This window comes from Oryzias latipes, chromosome 7 (genome assembly GCF_053564925.1).
Source record: "Oryzias latipes strain Hd-rR chromosome 7, Olatipes_Hd-rR_3.1".
NCBI classification, from domain to species: Eukaryota; Metazoa; Chordata; class Actinopteri; order Beloniformes; family Adrianichthyidae; genus Oryzias; species Oryzias latipes.
This window is the reverse complement of record NC_136243.1, coordinates 18,717,907-18,742,136: the sequence shown is the minus strand read 5'-3', so window position 1 is coordinate 18,742,136 and position 24,230 is coordinate 18,717,907. Positions and strand designations below refer to the sequence as shown.

Below are 24,230 nucleotides of genomic sequence, written 5' to 3'. Positions count from 1 at the left end.
TCTGTTGCAGGGTCACAATCACACACACATTCACTCTCACACCTAGGGACAATTAAGTGTTTCGACAATTAATGGTTTCCAATTGACCTATGAAATGGGAGGAAGCTGGAGACCATGCATGGATAGAACATGCAAACTCCACACAGAAAGGCCCCCCATTGGTGTTGTGTTGCTGGTCCCCCAGATGGGACTTGAACCTTCTTGCTGTGAGGCAAGAGCGCTAAGCACTGCCCCACAGTGCAGCCCCTGAAATGAAATAATACATTAATAGTTAATAATACATTTACCTTTTTTGAAAATATAAATAAATAAATAAATAAATAAAAGTTCTTACAAACTCAAAAGTGGATGTATGTATATAATGCTTTTTAATTCTGTAAAAAACCCAACTGTTATTTTCAATATTTAAGTCACTTAAATTAAAATTATGAAGCATTTCAAATTTTAAATTAACTGAATACTATTTAGTCTTCTCTAGTTCTCTTCTCTAGTTATTTACCTAGCAATTTGTATTTAACAAAACTATCCATATCAGCATTAATGCCATTCTTGTAAAAGCATATAGATATTAATGTTAATGCCATTAACATAATGTTAACGGCAAACAAACAGGAAATTAATGTTTACAAGAACGATTTGAATGGGTAGAATCTTTTTTGTGTTAGACTGAACCAAAATTCAGATACCAGAATTGTTGCTTTGGTTCAGATAAGATGACTTGAAGGTCTCACCAACGTCATGAACTGATCTCTGCTGGTTGACCTGAAGCTAACCAGCTTTCCTGAAGCAGAATGTAAGCCAATAGGATTTCATAGACCTGCTATGTCACAGAGGTTTGGAAAACAAGATGGACTAAACGTCCTGACATCAAAAACACTTGCATGAAAAGTGTCATAGGACATTTATTTATTGTTGTTTTTTAATGCTGTGTCAACATCTAATTCAATCAGGACATATTTTTCCTTCATCCATCATGTGAGGTGAAGAAAAAGTTCTTGCAAAACAGGCTGGACACACGCAAATAAATGTGTAATATGTAATTGATGAGAAGACAGCTGCCAGACGTTTTTGTTGAGGAGCAAGCATTCTGTTTTATACTTGTTCTTAATAAGATTAGTGGTCTAATCTGGGAGGAGTCAGGAATAACCTGCGGAGCTGTGGAGTGCTAGAACTGCTCACACAATCTTTTTTGCTCCCTCTGAAGACACTGACCCCACATTTGATAATTCACAGATGGCCTTTAAGGAAGGAGACTTCAGGCTCCCTTACCTCGCTCTATGAAGATAACCTGACACAGGGGGCAGCAGGAAGGCCACAGGATTGATTTTCCACAGAGCAAAAGAAGGAATGACAATTTGGTTTGAGAAATACTGGTAACAGTAGTTTTGAAGGGACTCTTCACCAGACAGCAGTCGTCAGCATCACATTTATGGTACCAGAGGTAAACCCGCTTTTCTCCGTTTCATTTTTTATTTTTTGTTAGTTTGTATTTCTTTACAAGATAAGTACTTTGTACTTTACTGTTTTGTGGGGTATTTTTGGAACTTTTTTTTGTATTCTTATCAGCCAAGAATAACATTTCAATTCTCTAAAACACTATTTCCTTGCTTATTTAAACCATAGTACACATAAGTGTGCATAATAATTTTTAACCTTTGTGTTTTCAGTCTTTGATATGACGCTCAGTCTGAGTCCACATGGCATTTCATGTAAAGATAGGAGGTGGAGCTCTGATGGAATACAGTAAGTAAAAAAAAAAAAAAAAAAGGAAAAAACAGAAACTACATAATTTTACTGACTAAAGCACAATGCAGCTACATGAAAATACTTTTTAAATACAGAGGATGAGGGGCTATTTTTACTGTAATGCCCTCATGACAGATCATTAGTGCCAACCAAGGATTAAACACGTCCAAGTCAGATCACACAACTGATTATCTTAATCATTTAACCGAAACAGTTTAACCTACTTCATAGGGACTTGGTTGGGTGTGTGAAATGTTCTTTCAAAGTATCTAAATACGGTTCCGAAACCTACAATTAAAAAAATAGAGTTAATTTTAAAGAATTAATTCATTGAAAAACATCACTTTGAATCTTTGTTCATACCTTTTTTTTTTAGCTTTATTTATAGAAGAAAGTTTCACTGAGAGTAGACTATGCTTACCATGGTGCAGAGGTAGAGCGGTAGACCTCTGATCGGAAAATCACAGGTTTGGTTCCCGCCCCTTTGGGCAAGACACTGAACTCAGCATTGCTTCTGGTGGCTATGGGTTGTTGTCAATGTTCGGCAGTGGAGCGGCTTCAGTGTGTGAATGTGTATGTGAATGTGTGTGAATGGGACAGTGACTGTAAAGCACTTTGGGCTTTCTAAGAAGGTAGTAAAGCCCTATACAATTGAGCTATTTATGGATTACTTTTCTTTTCCTGTTTCCAAAAAAATACAACAGTAAAAGCTCCCAGAGCAAAATACACAATAGTAGGAGAAGCTATACGATATGTCATCCCTGGACACATGCAGTGCTCAATCGGGTGTGGAGGTGAAGACTGCAAATATGATAACCCTGCTTACTGGAGAGAAGACCAACAGGCCATAAAGGGCCTCTACTCCTCCTGGTAACCATCATTTCTTTAGTTTAATTTTCCAAATCATTTTACCTCACTGACTTGTCAAGGGCTTGAATTTAACATTATAATTCTGTTACTGTGGTTACAGGATCACAGAGCATCTTCTTGCCATGTCCAGACCTTCAACGGAAATTATTGAAAAGTTTGACGTAATCAATCAGTTTAAAAGGTATGCACTCCTTTGTTTCTCGGTCAGTACCTTTCTAAAGGTTTCTGAGGTAAAAAATGATAAAAACATCTTTGCTGTTTGAAGGAATGGCATCAAATCGGTCATCAACCTACAGATGGTAGGAGAGCATGCGAGCTGTGGAAAGCCTCTGGAGCCAGATAGCGGGTTTTCATATCGTCCAGAGGTCTTTATGGAAAACAACAGTATGTACTTTGGTATGTCTTTAGAATAATTCGACAGTAAGTCTGAAAGGAAAAACTAAACCATGTTATGCTCTAAGTTTTTTTCTATAATTACGGCTGGTGTGACTACGGAGTGGCCAACCTCACCACAATGTTGGACATGGTGAAGGTGATGGCTTTTGCACTGCAGGAGGGAAAAGTAGCGGTCCACTGTCACGCTGGCCTCGGCAGAACAGGTAGATTTTTGAGGAAATGTGTACAAAAGGCTTAGAGACCCTCTCCAATAAAAACAATCGGGTTTTGGGTGTTTATGATATGTTCTTGTGGCTTTTTTCATGGTGGAAGACATATATAAAGAAAATTAAGGTTAAGATTGCATTCCTGAATATTTTTTTACGTTAATTTAAACTGTTGTGAATTAGGAGCAGAGGCAAAAGTGTCATTGACAAAAGTCTGTAGTTGGGACATCCAGTTGGTGCTACAGCCGGCGGGCCACAGTTTTCCTGCTGCGCTTTATTCTGATGCATCCACTTGCATCCTCCAAGCCAACAGTCCTGCTCACAACTCAGAGGCAAATTTCTAAGAAACTTCTGTCTCTCTGCAGAAAGTATGTCAAAGAAAACAACACCGTTTTTAAAATTTTGGTTTAAAATGGCATTATAATAATTAAAAGACCACCAGGAAGATGATTGGAGTGGGACTTTAAAGTTATTGAGAAATCCTAAACTTTCAATAACTTGCAATAGCATATGGTGAATCCTTTTCTCTCTTTTCCTATAGGAGTTTTAATAGCATGTTTCTTGGCCTATGCAACCAGGATGACCGCTAATCAGGCTATTTCATATGTCCGTGCCAAAAGACCTAACTCCATCCAGACTAGAAGTCAGCTGCGTTGTGTCAGAGAGTTCGTCCAGTTCCTTGCCCCTTTGAGGACTGTGTTTTCCCAAGCTGAGCCACGTTCCATCCCCGTTACCCTGTCCCAGTACCTAAACCGCCAGAGACACATGCTGCATGGTTACGAGCGAAAGGAGTTAAGACATCTTCCAAAGATAGTCCAGCTTGTGTGCAGGCTGCTGGTTGACATCGCAGAGAATCGGCAGGTGATTGAGGAGGATATACTGGAGGCCCCTGACATTCAAGACATAGAAATGACTTTGAGTGTCATTGAGAAGATGGGTCCCGACTTTCATACTCGGGAGCCACGGTTACCGGGATCGCCAATTTTACCGAGGCACTTTAACGAGCCGCCCATCTTCTACCACCGCAAAAGTCTGAGCTACAGTGACTCTGACTTGAGGGGGCTGAGCTCTCAGCTCAATCTCCTCACACAACCACTGACATCTATCTCCAAATCTGAGACAAAGCTCCCCTCATGTTCAAGCCAAGGTCAGAGAGACTACCCATCAGAAGTCTCCCACAGCTCTACGGGCTCTCTTTGGCAAGTCAAGAACCAGCAAAACGATGGGACCATAGTGCTCAAGAAACTAAAGAAGAAAGTAATCCACCGTAGCGAGTCGGTGGGAAACAATCAACCCCCCAAAAAGGGTAGCATGTTGTCCAGGTGGAAGGCTGAGCAGAGGGAGGAGCGGGCTCTAAATGGGAAAAAATATCACGATAAAGAAGAGGAGCAGTCTGAAGTTCCCTTCATCACCCTGCAATCAGAGCTATCTCTGGATGGCAGGAGGTTGCTGGTGGCACAGGCCCTGGCTGTGGACCTGTTTCTAGAGGGGCAAGAAGAGCACAAAAACAAAGTGCTTACCTGGCAGGTAATGGTTGCAATGACTTGATTTAGTGATATACCGTTGGATGTAAAGATAAAAGTGCTGAACTGTGTGCAGGGAGAGCTGAACCAAGGCGGTGCATGGGAGAGACTGTGCATGGAGCGTGATCCCTTTGTCCTGACTGGGCTCATGTGGGCATGGTTAGAACAGCTGAAAGAGCCCGTCATCTCCATCCAAGATGCAGAAGCCATGAGCCACAACGATTGTGATGCACAAACTGTGCTTGACAGTCTTGATCAGGTCAGAGGTTTCTCTATCCAGTTCTAGTTTTAACAAGCAAAATCTGACATTTAGTTGTTTCAGCTTTTATCTTCACTGTCTTCATTCAGGCCGCCAAAGAAACAATAACCTGCATACTACATTGCATGGCTCAAATGCTGACGATATCAAAAGAAGTAGAAGTGGCATTCCTGAATCGAACCATCAAGGCTTTCACTTGGGTAAATAATGCTGATTTTTAGTCTCTTTCCTTTTGATTAATTTGTTTTAGGAGCTTATAAATCTTTTTTTGACAGATGGATATGAACTCTGAAGATAGAAGACACGTATACACGTCTATGACTAAAACCCTGAAATGTGTGCTGGAACACATGAGGTCATTGGTCACTGAGCAGGAGAAGCCACAAGAATCCCAACTAAAATGATCAAAACTGATTTAGTGACTGTGGTGCTCTGCAGACAGGAAAGAAACTAATGTGCCTTTTTCAGTTCTTTATTGTAAAAAAGTAGCAAGTGTTTATGTGGCTTTAAGTGTCTCTAAAATTGACTATAATCATCACAGCTGCCTGCGTTTTGTTTGACCATTCTCAAGAATGACAGAAACACATTGAAGAACAGATTATTTTTTGAGAAGCATTTTGCCTTAAACCCAAACACAAAAAAAGGAAACAGCTTTTTCTTTAGGACCTAACAAGCATTTTCACTCAGTAAGTCTTTGCCTTGCTAATACCACAAATTTATGAGCAACATTTGTTTTGTTTTTCTGTAAACATCACTGAACCCTCAAAATGTACAGCGTTCATAAACATTTTGTGAAGAATATATTAACATTTTTTTTTGGCCTGGGATGCTCACGTTGTAAAGGAGTATGCTTTCAGGACATCTATGCCATCTACCCCTTCAAGTGAGGCCACGACGCTGGAGTAGTCACAGGCCACATGAGTGAACCCTCTGCAAATATCAAATGAGATGTTAGTAGAAGCGGCCTTGTTTAGATGAGTGGTAATCCTTGGTGTGTAGTTGGAAAGATGGTCGCTCCAAATGTATCAACGGTTACTAACATGTCACATCACTGATTACCTGGACATTGCACGAGAGCCTCCCCGCAAGTAAAAATGACTCTCTAGAGTCACTCCATTGTCTCTGCTGTTCCTCCATGTTAGCACTCGTAAAGAGACGTCCTGAGAAGCGGTCACGAGGCGAAAACTATCCTGCATCACAAAAAAAACAACTCCTCACAGAGACGGCAAAAACAAAGGGTGAAGGAGAACATTTCTGCATCTCAAATGACAAACAGCTCACCACACATATAGAGGAGATGGGCAGAATGTGATCTGAAAAGCTAGTGAGCAGGACTCCTTTCAGAGAGTACACCCACAGCTGCTGACCAGATGCCAGCACAATGCAGTCACTACTCTTGGCCTCTAAGAGGATCTGTGACTCGGATGAAAGCAGCGTCAAGGGGAAGGACTCCACTTGCTGGACTGAAATGAAATGCATCGTTAGAAGTTTAGGTCTGAGGAAACATGAAAAACTACAGTTAAACAGCCTCTGCAAGTCTTTTGCATGCAAGTCAATTAACTACAAAAGTTTATGCTGTGCTTTCTGTGGACATTGTTCAAATTAAACTGTAATGAAATCGTACAAAAGTGTTCTGAAAAGTGCCTTTGCCTTCATTGATTATTGTTTTCTAACAGCCAGGGGAGGAGATCTGAAGGATCCTGTAAGTTATGATATTTTTTGCGCCTCACCATTGATCTCTGACGAGTACTTCTTTTTAGTGCTGATATCGAATACAGTCAGGGCTTTTTTGTTTCTGAAGCTGCCACATTGGTGGATAATGGCCAGCCTGGCAGGCAAACTAGGTAAAAAGACAGCAGCATGGCACCCAGTGACTGGCAGAGACTGGCACAGAGGATCTTCATCTTCAGAGGGAGAGGTCAAACTCACACTGGAAATCACCTGGGAACACACCAAAAATAACCTAAGGACTAGTGTTACGCAAAACACGCAAATGTTTACTACTGTTGAATTCCTCATTTTTGCAAATGGTCTCCACTTAGGAGACATGCAGACATGCATTTAAACAGAAAATACCTTTGGAAATATATCACTACTGTCCTTGGTTCCAGCAACAACCCACTTCTTGTCAGGTGAAATTAAAAGTAAGTCGACTTTGAAGGAGTCACACACCACAACCCTGGATTTTGTGGTCAAAGTAAAACCAGTCAGTGTGTGCACTGATCCCTGACTGGTTCCAACCTAACAAACAAACAAAAAAACATTTAACAGAGTCGCTTTACTGAAGAAAAAATGCTTCAGAAGGATTTTTTAATTCTGTACCCCAAAATGTTTAACAACTCACAGTCAAGAACCAATCGTTGTTTTTACTGTACTGCAGCAAAGTACAATGTGGAGATGATGTAGAAAAGGAGCCTAACTCTTTACCAGTCTGGCCCTTCCAGGTCTTTATAAGACCATTCGAGTCAGATGTGATCACAACTTGATGCTGCTCCTCGCAGATAATCCCTGTCAAAGGACTCTGCACAGGTGTGCACCACAGAAGTTCGCCCTGATAGAAGGAAATGATAAAAATCAATAACCACATCATTTAATACTGAGCTAGTTCGACATTTATCTTTAAAATGAAAGCAGGAACTATCAAGAGAGTGCTATCTGAAACACATGGTTTAAATGGAAGTACTAATTTAGTTTAAATAACATGTGAGTAGAACCTTGTATTTAAGAACATAATTGTCATTCATTTAGATTTAAAAACAACAAGCAACACAAACAATTTTAAAAGAAAAAACACTGGGGGATATTGTCTAAAAATGGGCAATCTATATTTGAAACTGTTTATGTAGTAACTGTGTTGGGAAATGAGCACCGTTTACTTTTTTGCATTCGCAACAACCGCCATGGAGAAGGTAGGTGTGGATTTAATCCCTTGAAGCCTATTGATGTAAACCACTTTGGCTCTAAAATTACCTTAATTTGGCATCTACTTGAAAGCAAAAACTTTCTTTTTCATAGCTGGAAATAAAGTCAGGCTCCAAGGGGGGAACAGCTTGTGGGTAGAAGCTGTTTTTCAGTCTCATTCTGCTCTGAATTCCACTACAGCAATTTAAATTCTGGAAATTGTTAATTTCTTTAAAGAGTGATTCATTTGGATGTTGGAAATGTACAATTTAAATGATAAAAATACGCAGTGGATATAGTTTTAGGAGTCTTTTTTTTTCCTTCCTTCACAACCCCATAAAAGTGTGTTAACTCTGTGAGGGAAAACACACTTGTTACAGTTAATTAAAAATGCTTTCTGGGTGAGTGATGAAATGATGCTAGACTGACATTTCGGATGTTCCATGCTCTGACTGTACCATCAGTCGAGGCACTGCAAACAGTGGCCTCCATGTTCCAGAGGTTTGGATTGTGGCTAGGATTCCCATGCAGATACGCCAGACCAACCACCTTGCCTGAAGGACAGAAAACATGTGAGACCCAGTTGAGGTGAGATTATGAAATCCTGCAAAGGGAGATTTCTGACCCCGACAGAGAAAAAGCACACCTGTATGTCCACTTAGGCTCGTGCATGTGTAACCTTTTGTCATGTTAGCCTCCAAGAAACTACGGCGTAGGAAATATCTTTTCCAGGAGCAAGTGTCATGTTCACTCCCCAGGGCTGCGAGGTTGCAGAAACTCCAGTGCTGCAGGCATATCCTCCTGAGATGAAGACAAATGTTTGTAGTTCTTTGACCTACTTTTGAGGTGTTATTTTAAAACAAGATCAACGTATTATCACATTGACAGAGTAGAAAAAGCTTCAGTGAATTTAAATCTGTGAAGGGCGCTGCAACCTGTAAAGCAAAAAGAACCATTTGGTCCATTCTCTTCCAGAAAAAAACAAGCGAGAGCTCCAAAGCTCCACTTTATTGTTCCAACATTTACACTTTATTTATGTTTGTGGTCATTAAACTATTCATTTATAAAATGTAGCTTTCATGCATTTGTGAAACTACATGCAAGTCTTGCATTTGCAATGACTTAACTAGAACTGTGTTAATTTTTTTAGGTGTAACAAATTTGACTTCTTTTACTTTTGACAGCAGCACATACAATTTCCTTTTCAAAATAAAAGACATCCTGTAAAATAAGGACTTCCTGATGCAGTAGATTCACTTTCATTAAAAATGCAAGAAAACAAACATGATACTATCTTTTATCATGACTATGTTGCGCCTTCATCACATTTCTATTTATTTAACCATAAAATTCAGAACATGACATGATAGATGTAGAATCCAATTTTAAAATTAAATTAACCTTTACCAACATTTTGCCTGTTTGTTAAAATGTAAATCTAAATGACAAAAACCTAATTAACTAAAACAAACTACAAACCTATTATTTATTCAAATTGTTAATATTTTCTTCAAAGCCAAAGAGTCCCAATGAAGGGATGAATGAGTCACATGTTGCTCCGGGGCCTCAAGTTCCAAAAACCCTGTGTTAGAGATATAAAGTATTGTTATTTAAAATTGTCTTTAGCCTTGCCTCTGCCAATTGTCTATTTTAATTTGAATTATTTCACTCCACAATTTTTGTGATTATATGCACATTTCCTAATAATGTTAAACCTTAAATCCTCAAAACCCCACAATAAAACCATAGGAGACCTTGCCTTTAAAGCTGTCACTACCTGTACTCATTTTAGCAATAACCTTTGTAATTACGACAGAACGACTCCATCAAGTGTTTTAAGAGTCAGCTCTAGATATTTGTATCCAGAAGAGCTGTTATTTTGGCTTTTACTGCGATATGTTTTGATTGGTCTGTGATATGACGACTTGTAATTTTAAGAGTTTTTACTATTTTGAAGCACTCTGTGATTTTTAACTGAGAAGGGTACTATAGATAACATTTGCTTAGTTATTTACGGTGGCCGAGAGGTGCAAGACACGCTTACATTTAAGATACAGCAACAGCAAATCCCAGTACAAATGAACAAATCACGAAACACAACAGCAAATATTGAAACACAACAGCAAATCATGAAACACAACAGCAAATACGGAAACACAACAGCAAATCACGAAACACAACAGCAAATCATGAAACATAACAGCAAATCATGAAACACAACAGCAAATACTGAAACACAATAGCAAATCACGAAACACAACAGCAAATCATGAAACACAACAGCAAATACTGAAACACAATAGCAAATACTAAAACACAACAGCAAATACGGAAACACAACAGCAAATCATGAAACACAACAGCAAATCACGAAACACAACAGCAAATACCGCAACACAACAGCAAAATCTGAAACACAACTGCAAATCACAAAAAACAACGAAAAAATACTGAAACACAACAGCAAATACTGAAACACAGTAGCAAATACTGAAACACAACAGCAAACCACGGAACACATGACAGAGATGAAAACTAACAAATACTGAATTACAAAAACAATCTCGATACAAATGAAAAAATACAGAAACACAAAAAGGAAAGCGGAGAAACGGCGTCTAACAGAAACGGAACGTCCTGAGTCCCGGAAGTGACGTAACATAGAACTAATTGTGTATTATTTTTTACATTTCCCTATTACTGTCTTTTTTATGTGGACATTTTCAATACTTGAGACAGTCCAAAAGCATTTCTTCAATTGTATTACTACAATAAAAATTACAACAACGTTTAAGAAGGTAAAGTTTTTGCTTTTCCGGTATTAAGGGTATTCCCTCTCCGCTAGACCACTCTAGCAAGAATGCTTCAGGACTGTTTCATGTATTTCAAATGTCCACATTAAGAAAACAGTAATTAATAACATTTAAAAAATCATACACAATTAGTTTGCTGTTGTGTTTCAGTATTTGCTGTTGTGTTTCGTGATTTGCTGTTTTGTTTCATGATTTGCTGTTGTGTTTCATGATTTCATGTTGTGTTTCAGTTCTTGCTGTTGTGTTTCGTGATTTGCTGTTGTGTTTCAGTATTTGCTGTTGTGTTTCGTGATTTGCTGTTGTGTTTCATGATTTGCTGTTGTGTTTCCGTATTTGCTGTTGTCTTTCATGATTTGCTGTTGTGTTTCAGTATTTGCTGTTGTGTTTCAGTATTTGCTGTTGTGTTTCGTGATTTGCTGTTGTGTCTCAGGATTTGCTGTTGTTTCAGTATTTGCTGTTGTGTTTCGTGATTTGCTGTTGTGTTTCATGATTTGCTGTTGTGTTTCCGTATTTGCTGTTGTGTTTCATGATTTGCTGTTGTGTTTCCGTATTTGCTGTTGTGTTTCATGATTTGATGTTGTGTTTCGTGATTTGCTGTTGTGTTTCGTGATTTGCTGTTGTGTTTCGTGATTTGCTGTTGTGTTTCATGATTTGCTGTTGTGTCTCGTGATTTGCTGTTGTGTTTCATGATTTGCTGTTGTGTTTCAGTATTTGTTGTTGTGTTTCATGATTTGTTCATGTGTACTGGGATTTGCTGTTGCTGTATCTTAAATGTAAGCGTGTTTTGCACCTCCCGGCCACCGTAGTTATTACTTACCGTGACTTGATTTGTACATGAATGAGATAACAAAGTTTCAAAAAAGGAATTGTGAATGAAGCTGCCATGTGTGTATATATGGTTGCCAAACTTAATTATTAGACTTAAAACAAGATAATCCAGACGTCAAATTTACAAAAAAAAAAAAAAAAAAAAATAGTGCAAGTGCCTGTGTCACCTGAAATTAAAAACAGGTATTACCACTCCACCTTACAGGCCTTCTAGTGGGGTTGGGGGAAAAAAAGTGCAATTAACTCACTTCCATAACCAGGGAGTCTCCGCAGCGTCATGCCAGTCCTGGAAATAACACACACATCTAGATATTTAAACACACCTATTTTCTCCTGTCTTATTCAACCACTTCCGCATTTCCGACACTCCTTATCCTTTACTTTCAGAGGCTTTACCTTACAAACGCTTGAAACACGCATTAAATCTTCCTCGCTCAGATATGTAAAAATATATATAAGGCAGTCGGTGGTCACTTGTGGATGAGAAGAATCATCCATCGTGACTTCAGATTGTAGAAACTCCACCAGCCTCCTCCGGAGACGGAGAGGGCAGGAAGAGAAGAGGACAAACTGGTTTTGCTTTGAAGGACAAGCCCCATCCTGCCGCTAGATGTCGCCATTGTAACATTTTCAGCGCAGAGACGCACCGAGGTTTGCAGCAAAGTGCGCAACACAAATAATTAATATTAACCTGAATAAAATCAGTGATTTAAAGGTTAATTATATAAAACTATTAGTTGAAACGCTGTAATGTATGTTAATTATTTTCCAGTTTGTCTCTACGGATTAAATTGTAACTTTAATGCTTCTATAGTTACTTTGTGGGTTTTATGGCACGTTTGGGAAGCTTAACTTAACTGCTGTGCTTTTAAAAACATGTTTATAAATAATTATTGAAAAATAAGATTGATAGTAGCTCTAATCAGTCAAGGTGAATTCAGAGCCTGCGTCTGCTTGTGTGCGTGTGTGTGCGATGAGATTCAGCCCTGGTGGGATTCTTCGGCAGGGCCCCATTTCTCCCATGAACACGGCCCGCACAGATGAGCCAGATATATAACCCAAGACTTGTGAGCAGCAGAGGAACTGGGAGACAGATAATCGCACTTGTTCACCCCAGAAGTCTACCTGTGACACCCTCGCAATGACAAGCGAGGGTCTTACAAGAAACATAATCAGGAAACACAGCATTAATTTTTCACCGTTATGCAGATGAAACGCAGTTTTATTTATCCATGACACCTGACCAGAATGACCATATAGAGAAACTGAATGCCTGCATCAGAGACATCAAGACCTGGATGACATTTAATTACCTCCTCCTTAACCCAGAAAAAACTGAGGTCATTATACTGTAGGTCCTACAAACCTCAGAGTTGGATTACTGTAACTCTTTGCTAGCAGCATGCCTTAAAAGTTCCCTAAGAAGTCTCCAGCTTGTTCAGAATGCAAAAGCTAGATTGTTAGCAGGTACTAGCAGAAGAGATCACATGGGATCACTGGCTCCCAGTTGATTCTAGAATTAAGTTCAAAATCCTCCTGCTTACCTATAAGGCCTTACCTGGTATGGCCCCATCCTATATCAAAGACCTCATAGTGCCTTACCGCCCAAACAGAACACTTTGCTCACAAAATGGGGGACTGCTTGTGGTTCCTAGAATTTCTAAAAGTACAGTTGGAGGTAGAGCCTTTAGTCACCAAGCCCCTGTCTAATGAAATAAGCTCCCAGCTCATGTTAGAGAGACCGACACAGTTTCTACATTCAAAGTTTGGCTTAAAACATTCCTGTTTGGACAGGCTTATTGCCAGACTTGCTAGTAATTAGAGAATATTTAACTTACTATTAACATGTTTGAATTAAACTTAACAATAACAATTAGTTAATAGGCTGGTAGAAGTTTGAAGCTGGGGAAAGCATGGTGCACTGGGGTTCTGTCCTCTATTCTCGTCTACTTCTAGTCTCCTTCTCTTCTCTTTTCCTAATCATTATTTATTCATCATTCAGTTCTCCATGCCTCCGTTTGTTGCAGTGTGATTTATGTACTGTCCCTCTCTCCCACAATTCCAGTTGGCTCGTCCGTGCTCCTGTACCCGACCATATACCTCACCTCTACTACTGCTCCTACACTTGTTTGTGAATCCTGCCTCTGGCTCGTCCCGTGCCCCCAGCCGCCCCCCAACTCCATCTGGATGAAGCCCATCTGCTGGACTATTTAAACATGTAGTTGTAGAGTTAGATAAGTTCATTCTTCTCTAAGAGTTCTGTTACACCGCCTGTGCGTCCTGGGGGAGGATTCCTCCTTCACGTGGACACCCCTGAGGTTTCTTCTTTTTTTCCAGAACCCATTTATTTTTAGGGGTTTTCTGTACTGCGAAGGAGGGTCTAAGGGCAGGGATGCGCAGTTTGGTCTGTTTTGTTAGTTCAATTTAGAATTTTCCTATTGAATTCTATGTATTCATGATCCTTTTGATTTTATGTTTACTTTACAATTACCGGTACGAAGCCCATTGAGACAACTGTTGTTGTGATTCTGGGCAATATAAATAAAATTGAATTGAATAGAATTGAAGCCAAATCTGACATTTAGTTGTTTAAGCTTTTATCTTCACTGTCTTCATTCAGGCCGCCAAAGAAACAATAACCTGCATACTACATTGCATGGCTCAAATGCTGACGATATCAACAGAAGTTGAAGTGGCATTCCTGAATCGAACCATCAAGGCTTTCACTTGGGTAAATAATGCTGATTTTTAGTCTCTTTCCTTTTGATTCATTTGTTTAAGGAGCTTGTAAATCTCTTTTTTACAGATGGATATGAACTCTGAAGATAGAAGACACGTATACACGTCTATGACTAAAACCTTGAAATGTGTGCTGGAACACATGAGGTCATTGGTCACTGAGCAGGAGAAGCCACAAGAATCCCAACTAAAATGATCAAAACTGCTTTAGTGACTGTGGTGCACTGCAGACAGGAAAGAAACTAATGTGCCTTTTTCAGTTCTTTATTGTAAAAAGGGAGAAAATGTTAATGTGGCTTTAAGTTTCTCTAAAGTTGACTGTAATCATCACTTTAGGACCTAACAAGCATTTTCACTGAGTAAGTCTTTGCCTTGCTAATACCACAGATTTATGAGCAACATTTGTTTTTTTTTCTGTAAACATCACTGAACCCTCAAAATGTACAGCGTTCATAAACATTTTGTGAAGAATATATTAACATTCTTCGTGGGCCTGGGATGCTCACGATGTAAAGGAGTATGCTTTCAGGACATCTTTGCCATCTACCCCTTCGACTGAGGCCACGACGCTGGAGTAGTCACAGGCCACATGAGTGAACCCTCTGCAAATATCAAATGAGATGTTAGTAGAAGCGGCCTTGTTTAGATGAGTGGTAATCCTTGGTGTGTATTTGGAAAGATGTTTGCTCCAAATGAATCAACGGTTACTAACATGTCACATCACTGATTACCTGGACATTGTATGTGAGCCTCCCAGCAAGTGGAATCGACTCTCTAGAGTCACTCCATTGTCTCTGCTGTTCTTCCATGTTAGCACTCGTAAAGACAGGTCCTGAGAAGCGGTCACGACGCGAAAACTATCCTGCAATTGGAAAAAGAAAAACTCCTCACAGAGACGGCAAAAACAAAGGGTGAATGAGAACATTTCTGCATCTCAAATGACAAACAGCTCACCACACATATAGAGGAGATGGGCAGAATGTGATCTGAAAAGCTAGTGAGTAGGACTCCTTTCAGAGAGTACACCCACAGCTGCTGACCAGATGCCAGCACAATGCAGTCACTACTCTTGGCCTCTAAGAGGATCTGTGACTCGGATGAAAGCAGCGTCAAGGGGAAGGACTCCACTTGCTGGACTGAAATTAAATGCATCGTTAGAAGTTTAGGTCTGAGGAAACATGAAAAACTACGGTTAAACAGCCTCTGCAAGTCTTTTGCATGCAAGTCAATTAACTACAAAAGTTTATGCTGTGCTTTCTGTGGACATTGTTCAAATTAAACTGTAATGAAATCGTACAAAAGTGTTCTGAAAAGTGCCTTTGCCTTCATTGATTATTGTTTTCTAACAGCCAGGGGAGGAGATCTGAAGGATCCTGTAAGTTATATTTTTTGCGCCTCACCATTGATCTCTGACGAGTACTTCTTCTTTTTAGTGCTGATATCGAATACAGTCAGGGCTTTTTTGTTTCTGAAGCTGCCACTTTGGTGGATAATGGCCAGCCTGGCAGGCAAACTAGGTAAAAAGACAGCAGCATGGCACCCAGTGACTGGCAGAGACTGGCACAGAGGATCTTCATCTTCAGAGGGAGAGGTCAAACTCACACTGGAAATCACCTGGCAACACACCAAAGATAACCTAAGGACTAGTGTTACGCAAAACACGCAAATGTTTACTACTGTTGAATTCCTCATTTTTGCAAATGGTCTCCACTTAGGAGACATGCAGACATTCATTTAAACTATTCAGAAAATACCTTTGGAAATATATCACTACTGTCCTTGGTTCCAGCAACAACCCACTTCTTGTCAGGTGAAATTAAAAGTAAGTCGACTTTGAAGGAGTCACACACCACAACCCTGGATTTTGTGGTCAAAGTAAAACCAGTCAGTGTGTGCACTGATCCCTGACTGGTTCCAACCTAACAAACAAACAAAAAAACATTTAACAGAATCGCTTTACTGAAGAAAAAATGCTTCAGAAGCATTTTTTAATTCTGTACCCCAAAATGTTTAACAACTCACAGTCAAGAACCAATCGTTGTTTTTACTGTACTGCAGCAAAGTACAATGTGGAGATGATGTAGAAAAGGAGCCTAACTCTTTACCAGTCTGGCCCTTCCAGGTCTTTATAAGACCATTCGAGTCAGATGTGATCACAACTTGATGCTGCTCCTCGCAGATAATCCCTGTCAAAGGACTCTGCACAGGTGTGCACCACAGAAGTTCGCCCTGATAGAAGGAAATGATAAAAATCAATAACCACATCATTTAATACTGAGCTAGTTCGACATTTATCTTTGGATGGATCATGGACGTGTACAATTTACATGTACAATTTAAATGATAACAAATGCAGTGGAGATAGTTTTAGGAGTCTTTTTTTTTTTCTTCCTTCACAACCCCATAAAAGTTTGTTAAATCTGTGAGGAAAAACACACTTGTTACAACTAATTAAAAATGCTTTCTGGGTAAGTGATGAAATGATGCTAGACTGACATTTCGGATGTTCCATGCTCTGACTGTACCATCAGTCGAGGCACTGCAAACAGTGGCCTCCATGTTCCAGAGGTTTGGATTGTGGCTAGAATTCCCATACAGATACGCCAGACCAACCACCTTGCCTGAAGGACAGAAAACCGGTAAGACGCAGTTGAGGTGAGATTATGAAATCCTGCAAAGGGAGATTTCTGACCCAGACAGAGAAAAAGCACACCTGTATGTCCTCTTAGGCCCTTGCACGTGTAGCTACCCGTCTGACCTTTTGTCATGTTAGCCTCCAAGAAACTACGGCGTAGGAAATATCTTTTCCAGGAGCAAGTGTCATGTTCACTCCCCAGGGCTGCGAGGTTGCAGAAACTCCAGTGCTGCAGGCATATCCTCCTGAGATGAAGACAAATGTTTGTAGTTCTTTGACCTACTTTTGAGGTGTTATTTTAAAACAAGATTGATGTTTTTCACATTGACAGAGTAGAAAAAGCTTCAATATATATACAGTCAGACCCATAAATATTTGGACAGACACATTTTACCTAATTTTGTTTCTGTACATTACCACAGGGAATTTTAAATAAAACTACTCAGATGCCATTGAAGTGCAGACTTTCAGCTTTTTCTTTCATAGGTTGAACAAAAAGACTGTATAAAAATGTGAAAAACTAAAGCATTTTTTAAACACAATCCCTTTATTACATGGGCTTGTAAGTAATTGTTTTTCATTCATTCAATTTTCATTACTAATATTTGGTTGAAAACCCTTTGTTTGCAATGACAGCCTGAAGTCTTGAACTCATGGACATCACCAGATGCTGGGTTTTCTCCTTCTGAATGCTCTGCCAGGCCTTTACTGCAGCGGCTTTCAGTTGCCGTTTGTTTGTGGGCCTTTCTGTCTGAAGTTTAGTCTTCAACAAGTGAAATGCATGCTCAATTGGGTTCAGATCAGGTGACTGACTTGGCCATTCAAGAATATTCCACTTCTTTGCTTTAATAAACTCCTGAGTTGCTTTGGCTGTATGCTTTGGATCGTTGTCCATCTGTATTATAAAACGCCGCCCAATCAGTTTGGCTGCATTCACCTGGATCTGTCCAGACAGTGTCTCTGAACACCTCAGGATTCATTCAGCTGCTTCTGTCCTGTGTCACCTCATCAATAAACACTAGTGTCCCAGTGCCACTAGCAGCCATGCACGCCCAGACCATCACACTGCCTCCACAGTGTTTTACTGAGGATGTAGTGTGCTTTGGATCATGAGTTTCTCCACGCCTTCTCCATACTTTTCTCTTGCCATCATTCTGGTAGAGGTTGATTTTGGTTTCATCTGTCCAAAGAATGTTTTTCCAGAACTGTGCTGGCTTTTTTTAGATGCTTTTTAGCAAAGTCCAATCTAGCCTTCCTATTCTTGAGGCTTATGAGTGGCTTGCATCTTGCAGTGTACCCTCTGTATCTACTTTCATGCAGTCTTCTTTTGATGGTAGACTTGGATATTGATACGCCTACCTCCTGGAGAGTGTTGTTCACTTGGTTGGCTGTTGTGAACGGGTTCCTCTTCACCATGGAAATGATTCTGCGATCATCCACCACTGTTGTCTTCCGTGGACGTCCAGGTCTTTTTGCGTTGCTGAGTTCACCAGTGCTTTCTTTCTTCCTCAGGATGGACCCCACTGTTGATTTTGCCACTCCTAATACTGTAGCAATTTCTGGCATGTTTTTTTTCTGTTTTCTCAGCGTAACCCTTGTGCTATCCTAGGCACTCTAACATTGGGAGTTGGGTCATCTAGACACACTAGACAGTGCGCTAAACCTTTTTTCTTCAATGATTTGTGAACCTCACTTGTGTCCATGGATTACATGAAATCCTCTCCACCTTTATCATGGTAAGGAGAACATTTCAAAATAAGGGTGGGGTGCTAAGATAGCACAAGGGTTAATGGTGGCTCATTTCACCTGCATGGAGAGCTCCTTTGACCACATGTTGTCTGTTTACAGCAAAATCTTCAAAATACAAGCACGAGTCCTCTAATCAACTCCAGGCCTTTCATCTGCTTCACTCATAATGACATAACAAGAGAATTGCCCACATCTGCCCATGCAATAACATGGAAGTCCATTGTCCAATTACACTGACCAAAAATATAAACGCAACACTTTTGTTATTGCTCCCATTTTTTATGGTATGAACTCAAAGATGTGAAACATTTTCCACATACACAAAATAACCAGTTCTCTGAAATATTGTTCACAAATCTGTCTAAATCTGTGATAGTGAGCACTTCTCCTTTGCCAAGACAATCCATCCCACCTCGCAGGTGTGCCATATCAAGATGCTGATTAGACAGCATGATTATTGCACAGGTGTGCCTTAGACTGGCCACAAGAAAAGGCCACTCTGAAATCTTCAGGTTTCTTTTATTGAGGGGGTCAGGGGACTCAGACAACCAGTCAGTATCTGGTATGACCACCATTTGCCTCATGAAGTGCGACACATCTCCTTCGCATAGAGTTGATCAGGTTGTCTATTGTGGCCTATGGAATGTTGGTCCACTCTTCTTCAATGGCTGTGCGAAGTTGCTGGATATTGGCAGGAACTAGGACACGCTGTCGTATACGCCGATCCAGAGCATCCCAAACATGCTCAATGGGTCCGGTGAGTATGCTGGCCATGCAAGAACTGGGATGTTTTCAGCTTCCAAGAATTGTGTACAGATCCTTGCAACATGGGGCCGTGCATTATCATGCTACAACATGAGGTGATGTTGTTGGATGTACGGCACAACAATGGGCCCCAGGATCTCGTCACGGTATCTCTGTGCATTCAAAATGCCATCAATGAAATCCACCTGTGTTCTTCGTCCATAACATATGCCTGTCCATACCATAACACCACCACCACCATGGGCTACTCGATCCACAACATTGACATCAGAAAACCGCTCATCCACACAACGCCACACACGCTGTCTGCCATCTGCCCTGGACAGTGTAAACTGGGATTTATCCGTGAAGAGAACACCTCTCCAATGTGCCAGACCCCATCGCATGTGAGCATTTGCCCACTCAAGTCGGCTACAACGACGAACTGGAGTCCTCGATGAGGACGACGAGCATGCAGATGAGCTTCCCTGTGACAGTTTCTGACAGTTTGTGCAGAAATTCTGTGGTTATGCAAACCGATTGTTTCAGCAGCTGTCCGAGTGGCTGGTCTCAGACAATCTTGGAGGTGGTCATGCTGGATGTGGAGGTCTTGGGCTGGTGTGGTTAAACGTGGTCTGCTGTTGTGAGGCCGGTTGGATGTACTACCAAATACTCGGAAACGCCTTTGGAGACGGCTTATGGTGGAGAAATGGACATTCATTTCCGTAGCAACAGCTCTAGTAGACATTCCTGCTATCAGCAAGCCAATTGCACGCTCCCTCAAAACTAGGGGTGTGTATTGGCAAGAGTCTGGCGATACGATACGTATCCCGATACGCACCCCGCGATACGATACACATCCCAATATTTCACCGAAACATATTTCCTTTCTGTTTTTTTTAATATGACTTTGAAAAAACTAAACCTGAATTTTAATGTCTTCTTCATAGTGCTTTTATTTTGGTAAGTTAAAATATAGAAAGGGAACGGTTAGCATTGTCTGATTTCCAAAAAAATATATATTTTTCAGTGTAAGAAAAAAAACAAAGAATGAATGAGCCTTAACCAATACGTTTCTATTGGGGAAATAAAATGCTGTTTATTTTCAGCATTGCTTAATGTAGCTTCTCTAGTGCTTTTAAACAGTTCAGGAGCCTGAATGGTGCTTCAAATATAAAGGGTGGGGTGGGGGGGGACACACTGATTCTTTCCAGAAACAACAAAGTGTAATGATGAGGCAGCATGACAGAACAAAGGAAAGTTGCTTTAATGTGACACAAAAGGGGCTTTGTTTACATATCAGTCTGCTCTGCTGCACCTTTGCAGCCACGCTTCTCACACATGGAAGTAACTGGTAACGCTCCTCGCCACGATCTGACATGTCGGCCTATTTTCAGAGCATTGTACACATCCCATGATCCAACAGGTCGCGAAACTAGAATCTGTTGCTGGGAGGTTCTGCAGAACTTTGGCCCGCTTTGCCGATAGCATTTTAGCAGATGCTGAGCGCATTAGCATATTAGCTGCTGCCGTGCTTCATTATCTATCTTATTTATCTGAGCCGCTAAAAAGCACAGCAATCCACGTTTTCATATCTTACTGGCAGCAACATGGCTCAGAGTTTCTGTTTTGTATCCATTCCAAGTAAAAACTAAGTAGTTCATGTCTAATAACAACAGAACAAGCTGCCTCTGGCTGCAGTCTTCCTGTTGTCTTGTGGAGAGTAAAGCTGCTCAAAGAGGCTCCGTGTGCTCTGCTGCCAACTAGCGGCCGTAGGGTGAAGTGGACAACGAGAGTCAGACACTGAGGGACGCCCAGAAATAATTAAATAAATATTGTCCTGGCAGCATTTTGAATCGATAAAAGTATTGCCAAATGAAGTATTGCCGAATCGATTTTTTCTTACACCCCTACTCAAAACTTGCGACATCTGTGGCTTTGTGCTGTGTGATACAACTGAAGATTTCAGAGTGGGCTTTTCTTGTGGCCAGTCTAAGGCACACCTGTGCAATAATCATGCTGTCTAATCAGCATCTTGATATGGCACACCTGTGAGGTGGGATGGATTGTCTTGGCAAAGGAGAAGTGCTCACTATCGCAGATTTAGACATATTTGTGAACAATATTTCAGAGAACTGGTTATTTTGTGTATGTGGAAAATGTTTCACATCTTTGAGTTCATACCATGAAAATGGGAGCAATAACAAAAGTGTTGCGTTTATATTTTTGGTCAGTGTATTTACAAGCCCATGAAATGAAGGGATTGTGTTTAAAAAATGCTTTAGTTTTTCACATTTTTATGCAATATTTTTGTTCAACCCATGGAATAAAAGCTGAAAGTCTGCACTTCAATGGCATCTGAGTTGTTTTATTTGAAATTCACTGTGGTAATGTACAGAAACAAAATTAGAAAGAATGTCTCTGTCGAAATATTTATGGGCCTGACTTTAAATCTGTGAAGGGCGCTGCAACCTGTAAAGCAAAAAGAGCCATTATGTCCATTCTCTTCCAGAACAAAACAAGCGAGAGCTCCAAAGCTCCACTTTATTGTTCCATCATTTACACTTTATTTGTGTTTGTGGTCATTAAACTATTCATTTATAAAATGTAGCTTTCATGCATTTGCAATGACTTAATTAGAACTGTGCTCATTTTTAATGTGTAACAAATTTGACTTCTTTTACTTTTGACAGCAGCACATACAAGTTCCTTTTCAAAATAAAAGACATCCTGTCAAATAAGGATTCACTTTAATTAAAAATGCAAGAAAACAAACATGATACTATCTTTTATCATGACTATGTTGCGCCTTCATCACATTTCTATTTTTTTACCATAAAATTCAGAACATGACATGATAGGTGTAGAATCCAATTTTAAAATTAAATTAAACCTTTACCATCATTTTGCTTGTTTGTTAAACTCGAAATCTAAATGACAAAAACCTAATTAACTAAAACAAACTACAAACCTATTATTTATTTAAATTGTTAATATTTTTTTCAAAGCCAAAGAGTCACAATGGAGGGATGAATGAGTCACATGTGGCTCCGGGGCCTCAAGTTGCTGATCCCCTGGGTTAGAGATAGTGTTTAGCAATGAGAAACTGCATAGTGCTTCTGTTAAAAGTAGGTAAACACAACAAATATTTGTATCAACCTTGTCATCATTTTGTGCAAATACTTAAATGTAAATGGGAAAAAAAAACAAGTCCTTTGTTTACGATCTTTTTGAATTACTTTTCAGATATTTTCAAGTCTTAAACGTATTTCAAACATAAACAAAAAACTGTAATAGTTTATCAAAGTATTGCAAAAAAGTATTGTTATTTAAAGTTGTCTTTTGTCTTGCCTCTAATTGTATATTTTAATTTGACTTATTTCACTCTACTATTTTTGTGATTATATGTCCATTTCCTAATGATATTATACCCGTAATCCCAAAACCCTCGCAGTAAAACCATAATAGACCTTGCATTTACAGCTGCGACTACTCGGTTTTGGAATGCCCTCCCTTTGTAATTTGACAGAATGACTCCATTAAGTGTTTAACGTCTAGATGTCATTCATCCAAATTTGTCTTTTACTGTGATACATTTGGTTTAGTCTGTGATATGAGAATGACATCTTGTAATTTTAAGAGTGTTTACTATTTTGAAGCACTGTGAATTTAACTGAGGATTCTGTAGAAATAAACATTTGCTTATACTTGCCCTGACTTGATTTGTACACGAATAAACTAATAAAGTTTTTATTTTAATTTGATTATTCTGTGAATGAAACTGCCATGTGTGTATATTATATGGTTGCCAAACTACATTTGGGGATGTGTGTACTAAAAGAAACACAGGAGAGGGTTAACTATTAGACTGAAAATTAAGATAATCCAGAAAACACATTTTTAGTAAAAAAAAAAAAATGTTGGTGATGCAATGTAAATGCCTGTCAGCACATGAAATTAAAAACAGGTATTACCACTCCACTTTATGGGTCTATTCTAGTCGGGTTGGAAAAAAAGTGCAGTTAACTCACCTCCATAACCAGGGAGTCTCGGCAGCGTCATGCCAGTCCTGGAAATAACACACATCTAGATATTTAAACACACCTATTTTCCAAACTGTCTTTTCAACCACTTCCGCATTTCCGACACTCCTTATCCTTTACTTTCAGAGGCATTACCTTACAAACGCTTGAAACACGGATTAAATCTTCCTCGCTCAGATATGTAAAAATGCATATAAGGCAGTCAGTGGTCACTTGTGGATGAGAAGAATCATCCATCGTGACTTCAGATTGTAGAAACTCCACCAGCCTCCTCCGGGGACGGAGAGTACAGGAAGAGAAAAGGGACAAACTGGTTTTGCTTTGAAGGACAAGCCCCATCCTGCCGCTAGATGTCGCCATTGTAACATTTTCAGCGCAGAGACGCACCGAGGTTTGCAGCAAAGTGCGTGACACAAATAAATAATATTAACCTTAATAAAATCAGTGATTTAAAGTTAAATCATATAAAACTATTAGTTGAAACGCTGTAATGTATGTTAATTATAATCCAGTTTGTCTCTGCGGATTAAATTGCAACTTTAATGCTTCTATAGTTACTTTGTGGGTTTTGTGGCACGTTTTGGAAGCTTAACTTGTCGTGCTTTAAAAAAGAAACACTACTTATATATTTTGGAAAATTAAGATTGATAGTAGCTCTAATCAGTCAAGGTGAATTCAGAGCCTGCGTCTGCTTGTGTGAGTGTGTGCTGAGATTCAGCCCTGGCGGGATTCTTCGGCAGGGCCCCATGTCTCCCATGAACACGCCCCGCACAGATGA

The 24,230-nt window shown here is 39.8% G+C and overlaps 2 protein-coding genes across 4 annotated transcripts; one reads left to right on the top strand and one right to left on the bottom strand.

Annotated features, from left to right (window-relative positions):
- The first annotated feature begins 1,176 nt into the window (after positions 1-1,176).
- Positions 1,177-6,640, top strand: ptpdc1b (protein tyrosine phosphatase domain containing 1b). The gene is made up of 10 exons (XM_004070788.5): positions 1,177-1,441; positions 1,668-1,743; positions 2,451-2,616; positions 2,717-2,797; positions 2,882-3,000; positions 3,078-3,215; positions 3,760-4,745; positions 4,818-5,000; positions 5,090-5,200; positions 5,276-6,640. The coding sequence occupies exons 2-10, from the start codon at positions 1,698-1,700 to the stop codon at positions 5,402-5,404; spliced, it is 1,959 nt and encodes a 652-aa protein (XP_004070836.1). The 5' UTR covers positions 1,177-1,441; positions 1,668-1,697; the 3' UTR covers positions 5,405-6,640.
- On the bottom strand, positions 5,457-23,768 carry fbxw12 (F-box and WD repeat domain containing 12). Of its 3 annotated transcripts, none has more exons than XM_078950454.1 (10): positions 23,588-23,768; positions 11,791-11,828; positions 8,548-8,702; positions 8,331-8,455; positions 7,345-7,551; positions 7,077-7,241; positions 6,731-6,941; positions 6,282-6,463; positions 6,060-6,190; positions 5,457-5,930 (listed from the first exon to the last, which is right to left on the bottom strand). In XM_078950454.1, exons 1-10 carry the CDS (start codon positions 23,687-23,689, stop codon positions 5,831-5,833), a joined length of 1,416 nt encoding a protein of 471 aa, XP_078806580.1. In that variant the 5' UTR covers positions 23,690-23,768; the 3' UTR covers positions 5,457-5,830. The 3 variants fall into 3 exon arrangements, with proteins under 3 accessions (XP_078806580.1, XP_004070837.2, XP_004070590.2); XM_004070789.5 differs by lacking the exon at positions 23,588-23,768 and adding an exon at positions 11,939-12,130; XM_004070542.5 differs by lacking the exons at positions 5,457-5,930; positions 6,060-6,190; positions 6,282-6,463; ... (4 more) ...; positions 8,548-8,702; positions 11,791-11,828 and adding exons at positions 14,530-14,883; positions 15,013-15,143; positions 15,236-15,417; ... (4 more) ...; positions 16,995-17,161; positions 23,441-23,478 and having other exon boundaries at positions 23,588-23,759.
- Positions 23,769-24,230: the final 462 nt, after the last annotated feature.

Excerpts from the sequence above, each read along its gene's own strand:
- ptpdc1b (XM_004070788.5), top strand. The coding sequence starts at position 1,698 with ATGGCATTTCATGTAAAGATAGGAGGTGGAGCTCTGATGGAATACA. Across the intron at positions 4,746-4,817 it reads ACAAAGTGCTTACCTGGCAG|GGAGAGCTGAACCAAGGCGG; the intron begins GTAATGGTTGCA and ends AACTGTGTGCAG. Across the intron at positions 5,201-5,275 it reads CCATCAAGGCTTTCACTTGG|ATGGATATGAACTCTGAAGA; the intron begins GTAAATAATGCT and ends TTTTTTTGACAG.
- fbxw12 (XM_004070542.5), bottom strand. The coding sequence starts at position 23,689 with ATGGATGATTCTTCTCATCCACAAGTGACCACTGACTGCCTTATATGC. Across the intron at positions 16,201-16,303 it reads ACAACGATTGGTTCTTGACT|GTTGGAACCAGTCAGGGATC; the intron begins GTGAGTTGTTAA and ends TTTGTTTGTTAG. Across the intron at positions 15,144-15,235 it reads CCATCTCCTCTATATGTGTG|GATAGTTTTCGCGTCGTGAC; the intron begins GTGAGCTGTTTG and ends TTCCAATTGCAG.